General features: G+C 39.0%; 1 protein-coding gene across 3 annotated transcripts in view; it reads right to left on the bottom strand.

The window, feature by feature from the left end:
- Nucleotides 1–12,664, bottom strand: part of TANGO2 (transport and golgi organization 2 homolog) — a 39,913-nt gene that overhangs the window by 3,888 nt on the left and 23,361 nt on the right. For all 3 annotated transcript variants that reach the window (XM_076352504.1, XM_076352506.1, XM_076352505.1), the window contains 3 exons: nucleotides 7,115–7,185; nucleotides 3,525–3,678; nucleotides 835–939 (listed from right to left, as the gene is read on the bottom strand). In XM_076352504.1, the coding sequence (XP_076208619.1) occupies nucleotides 835–939; nucleotides 3,525–3,678; nucleotides 7,115–7,185 (330 nt within the window). The remainder of the gene's footprint in view (nucleotides 1–834; nucleotides 940–3,524; nucleotides 3,679–7,114; nucleotides 7,186–12,664) is intronic.

Here is a 12,664-nt window from a genome sequence, read left to right as displayed (position 1 = left end):
ACCAACTTAAAATACTTACAGAAGTGAGGGCACTCTGCTTATCGATTTACATCTCTACAGTGGAAAAGCTATGGCTGACTATGCCAGAGAGACCAATCTGACAATATTGTTGGCAGTCTTTTAGAGTAGGAATTCCCTACCAGCAGCCAACAGGGTTCACCTATAATTTTGTTCCATCAAGGATTAAATGCAAGATGCTTTGCACTATTCTATTCTTCTTGCATCTTTGGTAGAATAGTCTGAGCAGAAAGTGAGAATATCTCAGTAAAAACAGCAGCATCAGTTAGGGAAAAAGTGGAAATACATGTTCTTTGGTAAAGAGTAATAGGTTTTTAATGTATGAAAATGGCAGCTACATATTACAATGACATGCCTAAAGAAACCTAACTTACTTAGCTATGCAGATGAACCTATTCTTGCTCTTTGAAAAGAAAGGTGTTCTGCAGTTCCTCAGATATAGAAGACAGTTGTGTTTTTCTGCTAAAAACATGATTTCAAAGCTTTTAATGTTTTGATAAGATCAAAATTAGAGGTGGTCAGATCTGCTACTACACCGGGGAACCAGGAGAACTGTGTTATCTTGTTTTGGATGAACTGAAGCTATGTCACACTCCCCACCAAAGATGAACCATAATGTGTGCTTAAAATGCTCATCAGTAGCAAATCTAAGACACCAGGATACTGAGCAAGGAAATACTTTACTGAATTATACTTGATCAATATCTGAACAAGTTTAAACCAGTCACTATAGAGTTAAGACTTATAGCAGCATAATTTTGATTTGAGATATGCTTTGAACCGGTACACATCTATTTCTGACTATGAATTTTTTACCTTGTTCCATAACCTGGGCAACGAACACATACAGCTGCATACTTGTTCAATATAGGACGTATATAATCCTTCCCTTGGTCTTCAATCGCAGGGTCTGGTAATTGACTGAAAAAAGTAGTGAATTAAAAAAATTAATTCTCCAATATTAACACATTCATCCCTCTTGAACCAAGCTGTATTGACTGAGTGGTTGATAAATAACAATCACTTTTCAAAAAGTACAAAAAAGTGTGAATTGTATTCAAAATTAAAGTATGAGGAAAACCAAAGATAAAACAGCTTGTAAGCTCTTTCCCATAGAGATTCATTCCAAGTCTTGAATTTTTGTTTCACTTTAAGAAATTTTTTCATATCTTGACAAGTTTTTCACTTTCCTTGTTATTCTTTGTCTGTCTGTATTTTAGTTTCAGTTAAAACATTAATGATCAAGTAATTTGAGGCACATCACATAAACCAGCATTTTTCCAGTTAGACTCCAGGAGTTCTTTTTGTGTCAAAGACAGACCTCTCCGCTTCCTTCAATCTTGTTTGGAATACCTTGAAAATACCTAGGACAATCCTTAAAATAAAATTTGTGAAGATGCAGCAAGGTAAGCTTGCACACAGATTTCCTGACATATATTCCTATCAAAGCTTGAAAGATATTTAGAAACATAATTATAAAGCATATCAAGCTTCATTTATTGTAATTAAATAAGTAGCATCTCTTCTGTGGGATGCTGATAAGGTCAAAGGTTACCGCAGCAACCCTACATCCCTGGCTTTCCATTCACGTCACCAGAACATATTCTCAAATGCTAGCCATAAGTACAGCTTCCTATTTCAATAATTAAAGATTCCAATTTTATTTATCAAAGTCCAATTTAACTATTATAGCATGTTTTTGTGTTTGATTTTTAAGCTTCCTCCACCTTCAAGAAATAATCACATTTCTGCCTCCTAACACAGACCCAGTTGTACCTATAAAATAATAATAATTCAGCAGCCCATCAGCTGTACAGTGAATGCTGGGGAAGAGGGCAGAACAAAACAGACTGATCAATTCAAGCCCGTTTTCAGAGCTCATCCTGATCTGTAGAGGAGACTGTGCAATTTGTTATACTGTAACTGACCTTTACATCTAACTGGGATCATTTTTCTTTGTTGTTGTGGTGAAGAGGACCTGTGGGTGTTTCAGGGAGAAGAATAGGTGCAATTCTAGTGTGAATAGAGCAACTAAGCTCTTCTCACTCCTGTATTGGGCACGTGGCTGGAGCATACCACGATGTAAGAGAGAAGGCACATAGCAGGGTACTTTAGCCCGTGAGAACTGCCAGCTTCTATCTTATACTCCACCACCAACCATTGTACCCACTGAATTCCTGTTACACACACAGAGTGATCATAAAGATATTTTAAGAAAGTTTAAAGCTAGTGCATGTCCATGTGTTCATATTTATTATGAAAAGAAAGATCGTTTCATCTTGAAGTGTGATTTGGAAAGATTACACTCTTAGTTTTAAATATTGCCTTCTGTAAGTAAATATTTCCATTTTATAGTCAGATAATTTCAGATGAGATCACACTGAATTACTGAACATTAAGGGAAGATCATTTGGACTGTATTGTATCTTATACCTTTGTATTTTTACTAGTAAAAGGTAAAGTATACCAATTTTTTGAAAAATCACTTGATCTGCTATCAGATGAAAAAACTAACTAAGATGGCTTAGCAGACTTCCCAATTACTACTTATTGCTCAGATGTCTGAGTTTTTAATGTAAACATTTATTTTGAACCACTGAAAAAAGCCAAACATGAATGTTGGCATTAAAATTGACTGATAAAGTTAGAAAACTGCATCTATAGACCAGAAACAGCTTTGCTTCAGCACAAATCACCCCCTAGACAGGTAAAAGTCAGGCTAAACATGGAAGTTACTGGACGATGAGCAATGATATGAATTTAGACCACAGCACTTCCTTTACCCCGCTCCATGTCTGGACTTTTAAATGGTATCACTTTCCTTAACTTCTAAACAACTAGCTTATGGGCTGAGGTTCACTGTGTAGCCAGTAGTGAGTGCAGGAACCTTACTTAGATACTCAAACTCACCTCTTGGGAACTTCCTTGACCAGAGGCCTACAGCTGAACTGTGCAAATACTCCCTTATCTCCTTCCTCCATTTAGCCTAAAATAATTGCACTTTTGAGGAAGGCAGCTGGTTCTACTTTGAAAATAGCTCACTTCTCCACCCTCTGTGTCTACTCTGGGTAGCAATACAGAAGAGCTAGCAGCTACTAACACAAACCTGCTAATGTAAACAAGTGGTTACTCTGTGTGCAGTAAGAAACTGAACCTGACCCTACAGCAAGCCTCCACAAAGCTTACAGCAAGCAGCTTACACATCCCTTGTCTTGCACTCGTCACCCTTACTAAGAGAAGCGCAATCTTTAAAAGAGTACAGAGAAATCAGTGTACAGTCTATGAGTATTAAGAGTGCAGTAATAATGTTTACTGTGTCTGCTGCTTAAAAATCAATATTATTGAAAGTCAGTCCCTGTGGAAAGAACACTGTTTTTGCCCTTCATTACTCAGCTTTAGTCAATTAATATAAGGTAAAAGTTTCCTTTCTGTCAAAATAGTTCCTCATGCAATTTTTAAACTGGTCATATCGCGTTTTGAGGAAACTCTGGCTATTATGTTCTTACGGCTCTTGATTATTCATCACTGTAAGAAGCTCCTCCACCAAGTCTTCTTTGGTAAGGTCTTGACTTCTTTTGACCACTTCCGTGAAAAGCTGCTTCCCATACTGAAGTTTCTTCCATGGTGTATCCAACAAAGAATTACTCAATCCATATATTCCTATACATACAAAATTCAAAGCCCAAACAACTTATTAAGCTCTGGAGTAAAGAAAATGAACTTATGTACTATGCAAAAGATAAGATAATTATGAAGTTATCCCACACAGTCTTGAGGGACAGAAGCAAATGCTATCAGCAAATTCATCATGAATCTCTCATGATAATTTGCTTATTCATCCTATTGCCAGCTTTCATTTTGCTTCAAAAATAAGTGAGGTCATTAAACTCTGTATCAAAGATGTATATCATGTGATAAAATAAATACTTCACCCCTTCAGGAGACCACACGTCTCCTAGGTGTGTAACTCATAATAAAATAACCTAACCATTTCTCAACAACTCTTCTGGACCACTACTTCTGACTGTTTTATGGGGGGGGGGAACCACAAAACCAACACACAACCACAGAAAAAAAACCCTCCAAAACACCCACTTCAGAGCATCATTGCTTTCAGTTTACTAAAATTAGCTGAATTTGAGACTTTCAGCACTGTTGTTAACAAAATATACACTGTGGTGTGAAATCAGGTGAAATAAAGTCTTTTTTTTCCCTCCAGAACACAACACTAGTAGAAACATTAGGGTATTATATAACCTAAGCACAAAATAACTCGTAATCATGATATTGTTGAGTTTATTTCTGTAAAAAAAGCTTTAATCCTTCAAGCTTTACGTGTCATGAAATTAATGAAATCCATAATAGGGAGATTACGTGGTAAGTTTAAGATTTAAAAGCAGTAACAATCAAGTGTTTACAGACCAGTCCCGGTGGACCACTTTAGCCTCATAGTATCTACATATTTACTAAATCATTTTGGGGGGGGGGGGGGGGGGGGGGGGGAGGAGGAGTGGGAGCGTTCCTCTGTGCTAATATTCAGTACTTTGTTTCACATTTTTACTCTAAGCCATATTTGCAGTAGTTACTTTTAACCTCTGGTTTGCTAAATTATGAAAAAGGTAGAACAGAATTATACCATTTTTGCAGTCTAGTCTTTTCCAGTTTAGCTATATTAATCATAATTTGTGCCTCTGATTTTACTCTTGAAAAACACAGCAAAGCAACATTTGATGACAAGGAGCTTTCTCTTCAGAGGTACCCTGTATTTCTCACCACAACCCAAATGAATAAGCACAAAGATTACCAAACCTTGGCTCTCCCTAAAGGCAGCCACGTACATAGAAAAGAAATTTGTTGTTGAAGCACGGAGACCAGAACTACCTTTGCTACAGTCTGCAGATACCTAAAATTTGTGATTCAGTTTCTCATTACAACAAGCAGCCAGATTTTTTTAATTTTTTTTTTTTTTTTTTAATGTTTGTATTAAAGCCTGTTTTGTGCTTGTAGCTGTACAAAAGGGCCGGAAGGAGGATCTGGGGAACTACAGGCCTGTCAGCCTGACCTCGGTGCCGGGGAAGATTATGGAGTGGTTCATCTCAAGGGTGCTCACAAGACATGAGCGGGACAACCAGGGGATCCGGCCTAGCCAACATGGGTTCATGAGAGGCAGGTCCTGCTTGACCAACCTGATCTCCTTCTATGACCAGGTGACCCACCTAGTGGACGAGGGAAAGGCTGTGGATGTGGTCTACCTGGACTTCAGCAAGGCCTTTGACACCGTCTCCCACAGCATTCTCCTAGAGAAGCTGGCGGCTCACGGCTTAGACAGGTGTACTCTGCGCTGGGTCAAAAACTGGCTGGACGGCCGGGCCCAGAGAGTTGTGGTGAATGGAGTTCAATCCAGTTGGCGGCCGGTCACAAGTGGTGTTCCCCAGGGCTCAGTACTGGGGCCAGTTCTGTTTAATATCTTTATCAATGATCTGGACGAGGGGATCGAGTGCACCCTCAGTCAGTTTGCAGACAACACCAAGTTGGGCGGGAGCGTTGATCTGCTTGAGGGTAGGAAGGCTCTGCAGAGGGACCTGGACAGGCTGGACCAATGGGCCGAGGCCAACTGTATGAGGTTCAACAAGGCCAAGTGCCGGGTCCTGCACTTCGGCCACAACAACCCCATGCAGCGCTACAGGCTTGGGGAAGAGTGGCTGGAAAGCTGCCTGTCAGAAAAGGACCTGGGGGTGCTGGTTGACAGCCGGCTGAACATGAGCCGGCAGTGTGCCCAGGCGGCCAAGAAGGCCAATGGCATCCTGGCCTGTATCAGAAATAGTGTGGCCAGCAGGAGTAGGGAAGTGATCGTGCCCCTGTACTCGGCCCTGGTGAGGCCGCACCTCGAATACTGTGTTCAGTTTTGGGCCCCTCACTACAAGAAGGACGTTGAGGTGCTGGAGCGTGTCCAGAGAAGGGCAACGAGGCTGGTGAGGAGTCTGGAGAAGAAGTCTTATGAGGAGCGGCTGAGGGAACTGGGGTTGTTTAGCCTGGAGAAAAGGAGGCTGAGGGGAGACCTTATTGCTCTCTACAACTCCCTGAAAGGAGGTTGTAGCGAGGGGGGTGTTGGTCTCTTCTCCCAAGTAACCAGCGATAGGACAAGAGGAAACGGCCTCAAGTTGCACCAAGGGAGGTTTAGATTGGACATGAGGAAAAATTTCTTTACCGAAAGAGTGGTTAAACATTGGAAGAGGCTGCCCAGGGAAGTGGTTGAATCACCATCCCTGGAAGTATTTAAAAGACGAGTAGGTGAGGTGCTTAGGGACATGGTTTAGTGGGCATGGTGGTGTTGGGTTGATGGTTGGACTCGAACTTAGAGGCCTTTTCCAACCTTAATGATTCTATGAAAATCTAAGAGCCATTTCCAAGAATTTATGCTGTAATTGCTACAGTAACTATTTGCCTACTGGCAGCAACATTTTGACCATTAACCTAAGCAGGCAAGATAAGCCACTGTCATTAACTGTTATCAACCAGCTACGCTGCTCAGAGCCTTCTGTGTGTCCTTGTCCATTTAGATTGGCCTTTTGGTGATGAATTCTGGAGTATTGTTCTATGTAGCTGACTAGATTTTAAATATTTTAAATCAATCCACCTGATAAGACAGATAAAAGTGGTGTGTTTTGGGTTGTTTTTTTTTTGTTTTGTTAAGCCAACTCTATCCCTAGGGGAGCATAGTCACACTATGCCCTTAGCACTGCTGGGTAAGGAGAGTTAGGGTAAAGTCCACGAACCTTTGAAAATTCCATTCCTCAAGACAGACTTCTGTCCTTCAGTCAGTTACCTAAGGAGCATCCCACTAATTGCAGTGCAGGTGGGTACACTGACATGGAGAGAAGCTTTTAATGAACTATTGATTCTTTACTGAAGTTTATTAGTAAATACTTAAGCGAATTTAAGGACATTTAATTTTCTTTTTTTTTTTTAAAGAATGCAAAGAAAAAGTTACTGAAGACAATGCTTAAATAGCTAAATTACTAGAGCAATACAGCTACATTCTGACTTCTTTAAAATAACAAAGAGTAATATTCAGACCTTTCTGAAGAAAACATACCAGGATTTAGGAAAACAGGTTCTGGTTCTCCTTTGTTTCCATAGTAGCAAATTACATCTCCTTTGGTGGTACTGAAAAATATAAATAAGAATTCCTCCTTGAAAAACCATCAGCTTCTATATTTGATTATGCTCTAATTTCATGCAATCTTCAAACACAGCAAGATGTTTCTCCCACTGTTACTACTATGATACCACAGCCCAGAGATTAATTGATGAGTTCTATTACTCTCCTCCTCTCAAAATACTGTATTAGCTGTACCACTGTCAAATAGCACCATTATCATTTTTAAACATAACTGTAATAAAATTCAGTAAAAACCCAGAACTGCTGCATGGAAAGTAGCCAGGCTTAATGACAAAAATCTGTATGGTTTTGAGTAACTGGAGATTTAGTAACCTGGGGGATAGGGGCATGTTAAAACAAAAGGACAGTCCATCATAGCAAGTAACATTTTCCCATCATCTCTTTTGAATTGCTGCTGCATTCTAAGAGGCTGACTACTGCGGGCCATTTTATCTGGCAGAAGTAAATTTTTAGGCCCACTTATGGCAATGCCGTAGGGCATAGTTGGGTCCTTTAAGTGACAGATAAGCATTTTCATAGGCTGTTTTCAGATAATTGTAGTTACTGTTTGTAAGCTGTCTCTCTACTTGTAAGTACTAGCTTCAGCACTTGCTCTCTCTTGTGCACAGTTTAGCAGGGGGATCTCACATAATGTTCAAAGACAGCTTCCAACATTGCAAATAACTCTCACTTGGCAGAGATGATACCAGCATATCTGAATAGCACAGATTTTTAAGTAGTCGTACTGATATTGACAACACAAATACCAAATCAACTGATAAGAAAAAAAAATAATCAAGAAAGTCATCAACAAGCCTTGTGTGTCTTGTGGTAAGTGGAGGGTAGGGAATGGATTGCCAATAGATGGCTCACTTTCAACATCCCTCAATCCCATCAGCTGACATGAAATAGTGATTCCTCAGATTGCTACCAGTTGGTGGGGTTTGGGTTTTTTGTTCATTTGTTTTAATTTGCCAGGACACAGCCATGAGATCATATAATTCTGTATTTCACTCTAGTGATTTACTTGTTCACAGTGGAAGAGAGTATTATTCCAGTTACCAACAAATACATTCTGACTAGTTCAGCTTTTAATTTGTCCCCAAGCTCTAGCTCCTTAGACAGCAGATAAGACTTTTTGAATTAAAAACAAACACACACAAAACTTGCAGTTAAGATTGAATTTGGATTGAGTAGCATAAAAACATAATACAGCAGAGAAGCCATTTCCAGCTCCTCATTTTTTCCTAAGATAAAGACATATCTGTGCCTTGATGCAAATAAGAGTATATAGAATGCAATCTCATTAATGATGTACTGGCAGTTTAATTGCTCTGCATAAGTTAGCATCCGCTACTCAGACCTTAATAACAAGCAAAACAGTCCTGATTTAGCTGCTTAGATTCTTAAAAACCCATTCTGAAAGATGTTCTACAGCATCCTTTGCAAGACAGCCAAATGAAGAGGGAAATATTAACTTATTAATTACACAAGTCAGAAGATGCTAGAGGAGGAATACAAAAACCCACATAAAGCAAAAATAAAACTGCCTTTCCTCTTCTGTGCACTGCTCTTCCTCCTCCCAAACTCCCAAACTGTAAATTTACTATTTATCTACTGTTAAAAGAAATGTGGCATTTTCTGAACTTTCCTCTAGTGGCTTAAAAGACATTTATTTTCCTTATCTTTGTTTTTCTTTTCAACACTAAGATCCTTGTTCAAATTTACCTTATGCTGATCTCAAGCCTCCTTACTGACCACCCCAGCTCTCCACAGACAACGGCCCACATCAGAATCATGACAACTAGCATGGCTTTAGTTTCAGCAGGGCACTGAATATCAATCACTCCTTTCCTGTTCTGGCCCTAATTCTTATGCACTGAAGATTTTTAGTAGTCTCTGCTAGAGTTCTCATGTGAATGTATTAACTGTGATTCAGTAAAAAATGTTTTTACCCATCAATGAAAAAAAGTACGTTAGTGGAAAGGCCATTTGTTTGTTTACCCCATTTGGAGTATTTGCATTGGGAATACTTAGATAGTCCATAACAAAGGCAGTTGAAGCAAAGTAGAAAGAAAACAAGATATGAATAGAATTTTCTTTCCTTAATTTCTTGAGATGCAAATTTCTGTTCTACTACCACAGATTAACTTGTGTATGTGACCCATTTATGGAATCTGTTAAAAGAATTTTATTTTCTTAAATCAGAGACAAAAGGGGGGGTTTAAATTATTATTTTTAAACACACTAAGGCAGAGAACTATAGCATTTTCAATGAATATGAGAAAGTGCTGCTGAAAAGTACCAGTGGAAGGAAAAAAAAGTTCTGTTAGCAACAACCTGAACTTCTCTTCTATTTCTTGAGACTCCTTCAGGTACAAACAAGTTCCAAATTAAAAGTTACACAGAAAAAAAGGTATAGTTTGTTCATGAGCAGGTAAACACCACAATCAAAACAGAATAATGTTGATAACACACCGATGTTTTGGTTGTTGCTAAGCAGTGCTTACACTGGTCAAGGACTTTTCAGCTTCCCATGCTCTACCGACTGAGCAGGCTGGAGGTGCACAAGAAGCTGGGAGGGGGCACAGCCAGGACAGCTGACCCCAACTGGCCAGAGGGACATTCATCATGCTCAGCACATAAACTGGGGAAAGCTGGCCAGGGGCACCGCTGCTCAGGGACTGGCTGGGCATCGGTTGGCAGGTGGTGAGCAATTGCACTGTGCATCACTTGCTTTGTATATTATTATTATTACATCATTATTATTGTTATTATTTTCAATTATTAAACCATTTTTATCTCAACCCATGAGTTCTTCTCACTTCTACTCTTCCAATTCTCTCCCCATCCCACCAGGGGCGGGGGGGGGAAGGAGTGAGCAAGCAGCTGTGTGGTACTCAGTTGCCAACTGAGGTTAAACCACAACAACCAGAAACACATTTTCTTTGTTGAATAAGCTTAACTATTAGAAATAAATTATTGGAAGAGCGCGAAAAATCTGTAATGAAATATTCACCTATTATACTGGTTCAGCAAACTTTTTTGCCAGTATACTATGCAGAAATATTTGTACAAGAAAAATGAGCAAAAGGTGTATTTCCTGAAACTATTTTTATAGTCACACCATATACAATGAGAAGTCCTTGACTCTTTTTCCTATTACTAGCTCCTTCAGTTAGATTACCAAGATATTTTGCTTTCAAGCTAGATGGACACTATTACAAATTTTCTAAAATTTCAAATATAAGACTCCCATACATTCTTCCCTTAGCTGGATTCTGCCAGGTCTTCAAGGAGACAGGAAAAATTTCAGATAGCCAGAGAAGTTGAGCCATCCTTTATTTGGCTGCAAATACTAAGCTACATATCTGAGATGCCTGGGACCTTACAGGAATAAAAAAGGAACAGAGTTCAAAGGATCAACAGACCTTCTATGAGGAGATCTGGGTGTATGAGTTCAGTGGTTTAAAAACTGAAACCTTTGAAAACAGAATGATGTTAATAATCTTGCTCAAATCATGTTATGGCCCTTGCAAAGTCTTACATAAACAAAATCTAGACCCAAGCTGAAAACTGAATGGAAGTTACACTTAATGTTCTCAAGTCCTTGTTTATTAATGTTTGGTTAGGACCAGCTGGCCATTTTAGCAATGTCAGGTCTTTCCTCTCCTCAGCATTCTTTATGTTATCTTTACGGCCAGTTAGGGGTTAGCATAAAGTGATGTTAACATGTATGATGCATGTCTATCCCAGCTGGGGTTAGACACCTTCCTACAAGCCTGGTTCCGATGGTACATTTAGAGTTGGCACAGTTAGTACTAATACTAGACAGAATCCCTTGGCAGCTAAAAAAGAAGAGCATTGAGCTGACCTGTCATTAATAGACCAGTCTGACTTCTTGGTCCCAGTCACATGCTAGGATACAAGAAGTCATATACTCGTAAGAGTATACTGGCACACTGCATTTTCCATGAACAGGGACACAGAAAAAGCAATGTGTGAGAAAAGTATTTTAGGTCACCTGAAGTTGCTGAATTGGTGTGTTTCACAGAGCAAACTATTTATAGGGTATCTCAAAAGCAAGAAGTAGTACTTTGAAAAAAATATAATCCATAAATAAAGTTCAGTTGGAATTAATACAATACAGACAATGACTAAGCACAGGGAGAACAAATAAACCACAGTTAAAAGAAGCTGGCTGCTAATGGCCTATTTTAACATTAACACTCGGGTCATTAAAAAAAATTAAAACTACAGTAGCAATTATAAATATACCACAAGCATTTTATGTATTAAGCAAATAAAGCAAAATCATGAAGGTCATTATAGGTTTTTTTTTCAGTTAAGACACCAGCAATTACACAAACTATTTTATTGGTGCATTAAATACTCTTTTCAAATTGTCCAACCTGTATCTGTTGTAGAAGATATATGAAGAGAAAAGATCAGAGCAATTGTTATCACCTGAGGTCTCAAAAGACAGTTTTAGATGGAAAGGTAGACAAATGGCCCAATCAAGCCCTTGAACACAGCTGTAAGACAAGTCCTGTCATAAATGAGACCACATGCTGAATAAGTAGGCACTACTAACTTCCTTTAGCAATGGCTTTTTATGTGAAAGAATATTCTCATCTAGCATCTGTTCTGAGATTCTCGTGACTGAGAAATTCAGTAACAAGATCCCCTGGAGTTTAACAAAAAGATGGGGAATACATACAAACTGCAGGGTCATTAATTCAGGACATCTGTATCTTATTGTTTCTACATTCCACATTCCCCCAGATGTATGTTTTCTATTACACTTACCTCCACTGCAACACTGCTGCTGTCTTCTGTCAAAAGAAGACTGAAGCCTTCCAAGAGACTTCCGAAATGGGGATACTTCCAAAATTTAGTTCAGCGTGCCAGTCAGCTACTCTTTCTTTAATCATTTGGCTCTGCCTATTCTCTTCCTACTGTTTACAGATACTCAGTACTGAACATCAAGGTAGAAGCCAAGACGAAAAAAATCACCATAAGCTTGATCAGAGCAATAGCCTCAAAATCCTGGCCTGGACTCAGATTCTCTTCCCTCCCAGCTTCACAAGTATAGATACCAATTTCACTGGAGAAGTAATAAAGGCATAATTATAAGTGATGACAATAGGACCCAGTAGACTTTTTCTTAAATCCCAGCCACAGCTGACAGCAGAAAGAAGAAACCAAAACTACATAAAAATTATGCTCTTAGATACATCATTCTGTCAAAAACGTAAGCAATAATAAGTGTTCTAGGAAATATTCTAGGCAGCATAAATCTCAGCAGTAATAGATGCTTCACAGCAACATGAAGAGTTTGCCAGAATTATTTCTTAATGCTGATGAAATATAAGCAATGTCCTTCTGCACCCCTGCCCTGCTTCAACTTCAAGGTGGCTCCAAATCATGTTCAACAAAAATATAGACAGAAAGGAAAAGAAAAATGTAATGAGGCAGTAAAGC

This window comes from Aptenodytes patagonicus, chromosome 15 (assembly GCF_965638725.1).
Source record: "Aptenodytes patagonicus chromosome 15, bAptPat1.pri.cur, whole genome shotgun sequence".
Lineage (NCBI taxonomy): Eukaryota > Metazoa > Chordata > Aves > Sphenisciformes > Spheniscidae > Aptenodytes > Aptenodytes patagonicus.
The sequence above is the reverse complement of the archived record's forward strand: the minus strand, read 5'-3'. Positions and strand labels throughout refer to the sequence as shown.